At 36.9% G+C, this 9,521-nt stretch overlaps 1 protein-coding gene across 1 annotated transcript; it reads right to left on the reverse strand.

Moving 5' to 3' along the window:
* Positions 1-472: 472 nt before the first annotated feature.
* Positions 473-1,162, reverse strand: LOC131219411 (uncharacterized). The gene has a single exon (XM_058214530.1). The coding sequence runs from the start codon at positions 1,109-1,111 to the stop codon at positions 656-658; it is 456 nt and encodes a 151-aa protein (XP_058070513.1). The 5' UTR covers positions 1,112-1,162; the 3' UTR covers positions 473-655.
* Between the last annotated feature and the right edge of the window lie 8,359 nt (positions 1,163-9,521).

The following is a 9,521-nucleotide window of genomic DNA, read 5'->3' on the forward strand; positions in this document are numbered from 1 at the left end:
ATCCATCCATCAATATATACATCTACAAACATTCATTTCATAATATAATCATGTGCTCATAAAAAATTTTGAAATGAATTTTTTTAATAAACAAAAATTTGAAGAAATTGATACATTAGCGATACGTTAGTGATATTATCGAAATATCGATCGCTAATAGACCAGCGATACAAGCACCACCTGAAATTTGCGTGGTAAAAAAATATTGGTAATGCATCGGCGACAACAATATATTAGCAATATAAGAGACACCTGAAATTTACATAGTCGAAAATATTGGTGCATACGTTGGCGATATCGATGCATAGGTGATGGTTAACAATATATCGCTGATATATACCTGGAATTTCTGATACTATTAGTATTGTCAGTACCGTCGAATTGATCCTAACTATTAATTAGGATGAACTTATTTTTGGCATCGATTTAATAACCTCCTCAAATTGGACCACATTAATTCAATTCAAACCAGTGAATCACTAAATCAAAATAAGATTTTATTATACCAAACTAATACATAGCTAAATAGGGATTTGGCTGAATTAAGTAACTATTTTCAAATGATGATTATGTGTGCTTGCCATGCTTTCTAGCACCCCATTTGCACATTAAGATATTGAATTGCATACATATCATGAACACCATAATATCGTAATCAACTAGAAATTTGAAAATTATCCTTACTATCATCATCAATTCTAGGTATATTCAAATCATCAATTCTCTTCGACGAGATCCGGTGAAATAAGTTCCGTAGGCTATTCTTACTCTCTCGACGTCTCTTGCGAGTAGCAGGACCGGATCCATCCATGGGATGATCCAATACCAGCCCAGCTTCTAGCTTCTTCGACAAGGTCACTATTTCATATGAATCCCATAAGGACTGGCTGAAATCCCATCTGCTGCTGTTCTTGCTGCTGCTAAGCTCCTTGGAGACTATGTTGATTGCTTCGAGCTTGAAACGTGAACAGGATCTAACCCTGTTGTAATGGCTATGTTCTGTATCGAGCTCTTTCATGGGACGTGGGCTACCTGACCGACCATGCCATGCTTGTGCCACTGCCTTCAGCACTTCTACTTCATGATCGTCTTCTCTAGCTTCTTTTTTCATCGTGGGGACGACATTCCCAATACAACCATATCCGAAGAGGCAATGGATTTGTAATAAATGAAAAAATATATAGAGGCGGATTGGCTGGTGATAATATATAGCTTGTGGAAAAGCTCTGTGGGCCCCATAACGATTTATTTGTATTATCCACTCCGTCCATCCATTCTTTTAGATCATTTTATAGCAGGAGACAAAAAATAAGGGAGACCCAAAACTCAAATGGACCACACCACATGGAACAGCGGGGATTGAATACTTAGCCTGGAAACTTCTTGAGGGCCAATCAAAATTTTTATTTGCCATCCAACCTGTTCAAAAATTCACATAACACTGGATGAAGGGACAACATAAATATCAGTTTGATCCAAAACTTCTGTGGCCCACCAAGAAGTTTTCAATGTAAGCATTCAATCCCCACTGTTTCTCGTAATGTGGTCCACTTGATCATTGGATATGCCTCACTTTTTGGATTTGTGCCTAAAATGATATGGAAAATTGGATGTATGGTTTGGATAAAGTATGTACATCATGGCGGGGCTCACAAAGCTTTTCCACCAGCAAATCTGCCTCAAAAATGTACATTCGATGAGTTATAGTGCTTTTAGTTGCATTGGGACACTTGGACATTCCAATGGATCGATCTGGGCTGTCCATTAGGGACACTGTACATTTCACGGGATGCCATGTAAAATCAACCATTTGATCCATTGGCTTATAAAATGGATGGTCAATATTTTTTTTAACCATGCCATTTGTGGCTTGAAAAATGGATGGTTTTAAAAAAATGAAGACCAACTTATGAATGGATCGGATCATCTGATTAATTTTTTTTACACTGTAGCCGATGGAATGTGCGATGAACCTAATAGACGGTCCGGATTGATTGATTGTACTGTCCGAATGTCCTGATGGAACTACGAGCACTAGAACTTGTAGTTCTATGCAAGCACCGGATCATTTCTCACAAAAAAAATCAGCCTCACGTTGCCTGAGAGAAGATAAGACCCTCTTATGTGATACTCAGGCAGCGTATGACGTTTGATACACACGCAGTCGATTTGTACACGTGGCATATATTAACTAAATTTAAAGCAACTAAATTGTGTAACCCAGTGTCTCTAAATCACATAAAAAATATCAGACTGCTTGAGAAACCCTAACCACTGATTTGTGGATACTTGTTAGTTGAATCAGGACCGTTAGATTTTCTTCATTTTTCACTGTGAAATCGGTGTATACCAATCGGTTGGTCAGATAATCAAATAAGCTTATTTTCCGTTCATAATAATCATAACTTGGACGGTTTACATTGATTTTCTTATATGACGTATCGTATGCAATCTCTTAACAATTTCCAACCGCCTGTGTATCATCCATCACACCCTCCGGGTTTTTTTTTTTTAAATTATTATTATCATCGGAAAGGGTGGTCCACCAAGTGGGTTGACTCAGGGATGGACATGATGAGGTCGATCACTGTCTTCCTCAGGGATAACTACTCCGAATCCACTAACAAAATAGGAAAATAGAAATAATTCTAATAAATTTAAAAATAGCTTGATTAATAATAAAAATGAATTCAGAATTATTTATTTAAAGTAATATCAAACTCCAGCTCAAATTCTTTAGGGGTGGCTAACAGTGAAGTGTGAATTGACAGTGGGTGTACCAACAAGCTAACAAAAAAATAAAATTCTTTAAAACCGTGACTTACTATAAATAATAAACTTATTATTTACAGACAGTCCTGATTTCCACTGGAATTAATTCATGGTTTTGGGCTAAAAATAGTAAAGGTACAATTTGGCCCAACCACTTTATTCCAAGCCCTTTTTATATTGGGCACGAATCCTAAAACTAAATGGATTAAAAGTGGTGATCCAACTAAAACTTACTATAAATAGTAAAAACGAAAATAAAATGGATTTCCAACCATTGATCCAATGGAATCTTGTAAATTCGGCGTGGGCAACCGGCATAGCCAGGTTAGTTGGCTAAAGTTGCTTCTCCTGCCATAAAATCATATATGGTATACCGAGTAACTCATTTTGGTTCGTGAGATATGCCTGTTTTAAGGTTTGGACGGTCATGATCACTTCCACCTTCGATCGATCAGGCCTTCTCTGGTCCATCTTGGACATGAAAGTGTCCAGGACCTGCTCTACATCATGAGTCTTGTATGTGATTGGCAACAGTTGGAAACCATGGAACATAACATTGTAGCAATAAAGTTGACGGACTTAGATCCTGGCCATTTGTAGGTGGGCCCACCCTTCAACATACTCTTAACCACTCAAATGATGATGGGCCACGTCTTCATCCATTTGTAGGTGGGCCCATGGCAAACTCTTGCCATCTTCATGAGTACCGTTGGCAATGGCCAGACTATTGATCAGCTAGGCCCTACTATGGATTTACCATGCCCCAAATATTCCCTCAATGGAACAATCCAAGCCCTTTACTGGGTGATCTACAAAATAGACGGTAGGCTAATATTCAGGAGAAAAGGAAACAGGTCTGGACGGCTGAGATCTTCCAAAATCTTGGAATCTTTTGTGTGGAGTGGCTATCCATCTTGAGGTACGTGGATGACTGAAACAATGTACCCCATCTGCGTGAGCCAGGGCCATCAATTGGCCGTAGGCCAAGAAAAATTAAAATTTTGAATAAGCATGCTTGAATAGTCCAAAATCTAAGCAAACCCAAGCCTTGTTGAAATCACGTGCTTTTAATCCACACTGAACATGAATTTTTGATAGTATCCACATTCTGTTTGAATTGATCAATCAAGAAATTTTGGATTTCTCCCAATTGGTTGTTGTACTATTGTGATCACGCTGGATTCGATTGAAGATGCTCTCAATTCAATTTTTTTTTTTTAAAAAAAAAAAATCTAAAAATATCAGTTTGCTCTCTAGATGATTTTCGACACTTTCGATTTTATTGGAAGTGTGATCGATTCCATCGACAACCCTCAATTGGAGTTGATCTCATCAAAAGTCCTATAAACAGTTCGTATAACTTCTATGTAAGTGTATGATTTTGTTTCTAATTCTAGATCTGGATTATATAAACGGATGTAATACAAGATTATGATAATACAAGGTGATTGGAAACTCATTTTAGATAGAGCTGGAGTTTGGAGAAAGGAGATCTAGGGTTTTCAACCCTAGGATTTGTATATAGTTGATTCCATCGTTTTTAATTTCATTTTCATAGTGGATTGCTTGTTGCTTCGTGTCATGGTTTTTTCCCGTAAAGATTTTTCCATTTAAGTTGCTTTGTTTTATATGTATGCTTCACGTTTGTATCATGTCCGGGTGATGCTTCCACGCCCAACAAGCCTAGGCCAAGGAACACAACCAATTTTGAACCGGGCTTGCTCGACTTCATATTCTTCTCTAAGCAGAACATGAATCTTGGCATGCATACCATTGGTTTCATTTTTGGAAGTATCTATTTATTTGTATATGTGTTAGGCATAAAGGCCTTCTTCAATCTTCTCTTCATTATCTTCTTACTTATCTTTTAGATTATAGTTTTGTTAATTAGATCTTCCTATCTTTTTTACAATTATTATAATTAATTTGACTTTGGCTCATACCTTTTTAAGAATTGTATTGGTGGTGGGTGGTTGGTATTGTTTGACTATTTTGAAAATGTTGATAAAAATCACACTAGCAAAGTTATGGAGAAGAGGGTCTTGGTATCCATGGAGAAGTGGATAAAGATATGAGAATGACCCTACTTATGACAAGGATATTTCCAAGGTCCCTCTGGTTTATTATCCGATATACACATTGAGAGAGAGAGAGAGAGAGAGAGAGAGAGAGAGAGAGAGATATGCTCACTCACTACTAGTATGGCATTTTGCTCGTCCAGCAAGGTTGTCCCACCGGAAAAATTAGATGGCCAGAAATCAAATGGATCCAACTGTGGCTTGCCCCTTGAAGCTTTTAAACGGTACACGGGGTGACCCATCATTGATCTGAACTGTTCTTCATGCATACAACTAGAAGCTAGCGATGATGCAAAAATTACACTAATTAGATGATCTTTAGCATCCAACCAATTGCATGGAAAATGGACAGCTAAGATTAAGTGAAGAAATAAAATAGCTTCAATCATCATCTTGAAACATCTAATGGAAAGATTCCACTTTGTAATGTTTATGATTCCCGAGCATCACTTTAGTTTGACGGTCCTAACTATGTTATCCGTGGCTCATAAATTGCAGATGGTTTTAACAAATTGACCCCCTCAAAGGGTTAAGATCATTAGATAGGCATGATTTTTTTTGCTATAACTTGTTTTTATTGTTAATATTGAATGAATAGTCTGGATCATTACTTAGACATCTCACATGTCATTCAAAAGGTTTAGAGACGTTACTAACTTGAATCAAGTAAAGGTATGGTAGGGGACATTATAGGAGGCATTGCGCAAAGTAGGCCGGGCTCGGCTACATCCTATCCATGATGCCTATGTGAAATCCACTTTGACCAATAGATCTGTCAGTCCATGTAAGGGCCAATGCCTAAAATTAGACTGGTCTATGATCAGATCGATGGTCCATATTAAGGGAGACGGTTGGATACAGATCACGCCTTAAATTTTACAAGTCCTACTGCAATGTGTATGTGAAATCTACTCCAACCATCAAATCCATTATTGCACTTATATGACTTGGACCAAAAAATCAAACTAGTTATTATTATTATTATTATTATTATAAATTTTTATGGCAATAGTGGAGGAGGGCACCCAACCTTAATCTTTTACAGGGGCCATCCTAATAGGCATGTGAAATCCACTTCAACCATTAAATGCGTCATCACACATTAGGCGCTAAGACAAAAATCAGGTTGGTCTGTAATTCAGGTGGGCCACACCAAGGGAAACAGTTTGGAGAGCTTGATTATTTGCCCTTAAGTCTAAACTCAGGTGACACATGCATCTTTTGGTAAGAGTGGATTTCACATACACTTCACAGTGGGGCCCACCCCTACTTTTCTTGCAGGTGAGGTCTCGTATGAGCAGTTGAAGGAGACTATTATCCTATGATAAATAATTATCTCTGGTTTATAAATTAGAAATGGTGTCCAATCTTATTATTGGTATTATCATCATTATAAAAAATGTCAGCTATGTTAGAGTTGGTCTGTTTAAAGATGAAGATGCCTCGTTATCCGTCTTCTTTTTTATAAGATGCCCACTTCATGGAAGGGATACCGAAAGATAAATAATTCTCTAGTAGTATACTTTTCTATAGAATTTATGAATTCGTTGGTTTCAACTTCAATGTTACCAGGTTGAAATTTTTGCTTGTTCTTTATTGAGTTCTTGTTTATCATTTATATTATTAAAATGTCTTATATAACTCATTTTGAAGCTCTAAGACCTCAATTGTTTCTTTATATGTATATGTATACATATAAATATACGTGCACAAGAGTTTTTGCTAATTAACATCACTGCCTTCAAGGAGATCAATGTCCCCAAGCCTTTTAAATGGCACACGAGGTGATCAATTGTCGACCCAAACCATTCATTCATTAATACAACTAAGATCAAGTCATGGTGCACGAATCACACCAAGTGGATGATCTTAACCCTTTGAATTAGGCCCCACCATAACTTGTTGGACACGCACACTATGCATTTGGTGGGTACCTTATAAGTACGGGATGGCCCAAAAGTTAGTTGTATCCGAACTTAGATGTGACACACAATCTGAAACCATGTGAATAACTAAAACATCTTAAAGCATTTGGTGGGCCCACTTAAGTTTTGAGAAGTTATCAAGTCCAGCTTGGTGGAATACAAATTTTTTTTTTTTTTTTTTTATATGATGTGTATCATCTGATGAGTAAATATTGGAAACATCTTTTTGGCCCAACCTACGAAATGTTTTGGATGGTCGACTTAACCTTATAATTTTTACTAAATTAACAAAGCTGAAAATTCCGTATAGATTCTGGTATCCTGCATCTAGATCTGTAGAGAAATTACCATGGTGGTAATAAAGTGCATAAGCTGTTCTTCTGATCCATCTCCGTTAAACTTATGGAAATCCATATATTTGAAATTTGAAGGAAATGACACATCTTCGACTTTGCGTTGGCATGACGTTCTAGAATGGAATCTTACGGGATGCTCCCGTTCTCTTTCTGTCTTGACAACTTCGGCTACCACCTGTTGTATTTCATCTTGTATTATTTTAAATCTTCCGGTTGTTATTCATTACCGTTTACTGTGGCCATTATAGGAGTAGCGACGACCTGAGCTACATTATGAGCCAATGTGGCCGGTGCTTCTCTGAGACTATTACATTCTTCCATGTGAACTATTTGCGCACAGGCTATTTCAGCTAGACCTTCATCTGTAGATGGTGGATGATTTTGGCTTATTCCTGTCATGTAAACGATCATTTCTCCATTTCCTGTTTGTTCAATTGTTGTAGGGGAGGAAGGTTATAACCTCCGTTAGACCCATTAGCGCTTTCGTGTGATACTAGCTATTTAGGGAGGGAATATCCAGTCCCCTGAGTGGTCGCAGTGGAATGGAGCTTCTGGCCAAAGGGATCGAGCTTTTGCTCTCCTAGACGACACCACCGTTCATTCCACTTCGTCGTTCTGTGCGATTTTTGATGTAGAAATCATGCCGGTCACTGCTCGTGGTCGGTTGCCTTTGATTGGAGTTGATTGGGTCTTCTTCATCAAGGTCTTGGATGATGTTCTCATATCATTGACATAATTGATGGTGAATCCATTAGGCATAAAATAGAAGACTGTGTTGATCGGGAAGGAAGTCGCCGTAGTTTTGGAGAATGTTGAAGTTCCTGAAAAAGATGACTATGCATTAGTAATAATGAGCAAAATACACTTTGTTTTGGAAATGAAGGGGATGATGTTCTCAGTGAGAGTTGCCATTTTGGCGCCATTTGATAATAAGTATTCTTTTAATTATTCTGAACTTGGTATTAAACATACATATCCCAACTAGAGATTATGGGTTCCATCCCCAGTAGAGTTGCCATTTAGTATTGAGTCATGCTGGTGTTGAAACACTTAAACAAACCTGCCATAGGGTCCTTCTTTCATGAGATTCCAAATAAAACAAAGCTGCTTTCAAAAAAAAAAAATTTTGAGTCCATTTTCTAGAGTGGACTCAACTCTCTTTGAATGTCGCTCTCAATCTTTCTTTCTTTTATGGCTTAGCATCCCTCTCTGTCCATGCCCTTTTTGCGCCAAGAATCTTCTCAAAGGTCTTAACAAGATACCCCGAACTGCCATTAAAAAAAAAAAAAAAAATTTATTATTACAAAATTGTGCTTTTTAAGAGTAAAATTATCAAAATACCCACAATTATTTTTCTCTTTCAACATGCATTCACAATTGTGCCTCCAATATTATGGTTGTCCATGTTCACTGTGACCCTTAGATGATATAATGTTGATCGATATGAATATTTACTAGTATATTTCGTTAGCCAACATCAAAATAAATGGTTAACAATGTGTACAACTACTTAAGGGGGTACAAGCTACGGATAAAAGCCGTAGCTTAATGAAAAGCTACGGTTATAATTCCTAGCTACGAATAGCACATTCGTAGCAAAAGGCTCCGTAGCTATAGTCTCAAAGCTATAGTTACGGATTAAATTCGTAGCCATAGATACTATAACTACGGATTAATTTTGTAGCTATTTTATCCGTACCTTAATGTAAATTCAGCTACGGATTATATCTGTAGCTGAAAGCATCTTGAGAGCCGTAGCAATATGTTTGAGTTAGTAACTGCTATAGTGTCTAAATAAGTTGCTATGGTTAATAGCTGTCATAATAATGGTCTCTTACCGGTACATTCCCTGATAAAAATTATAACAATGGTCTTGTAACTGAATTTTAAATCTGTATCTTTGAATTTTAAAAATAGATATATAAATAAAAATCCAGAGAAATAGGAGTTTAAACCAATCTAAAAAGACTCTAACTTACATTTCTAAAAAGAAAAATGATATAGTTTGTTTCTTCATTCTCCTAGTATTCGTCGTCATCGGGCACCGCATAATTATCCTGCCATAAAATTAAATCCTTTCATCAAATTCATGAGCGTGGACTTGGATTACCACTAAGGATATAGTTTCTTTCATCAAATTCATGAGTGCCATAGAAAGAAACTATATCGTTTCTAAAAAGAAAAACGATATAGAGTTGGATTACCACTAAGGATATAGTTTCTGGTTAAGCATGGAACTATGAAGATGCAAAGCATTAAAAAAAAACTGAATGGCATGAATATCAGGCAATACACCTTGCAAACATACAATTCATCGTCTAAAACAGCACAAAATGCAAAGCCAATGAAAAGCAATTTCTATTTCTGCATGGATTATGTATCCAAACACA

The sequence above is a fragment of the Magnolia sinica genome, chromosome 11 (assembly GCF_029962835.1).
Source record: "Magnolia sinica isolate HGM2019 chromosome 11, MsV1, whole genome shotgun sequence".
Classification (NCBI taxonomy): domain Eukaryota; kingdom Viridiplantae; phylum Streptophyta; class Magnoliopsida; order Magnoliales; family Magnoliaceae; genus Magnolia; species Magnolia sinica.

Coding starts and splice junctions, on each gene's coding strand:
- LOC131219411 (XM_058214530.1), bottom strand. CDS start 1,111: ATGAAAAAAGAAGCTAGAGAAGACGATCATGAAGTAGAAGTGCTGAAG.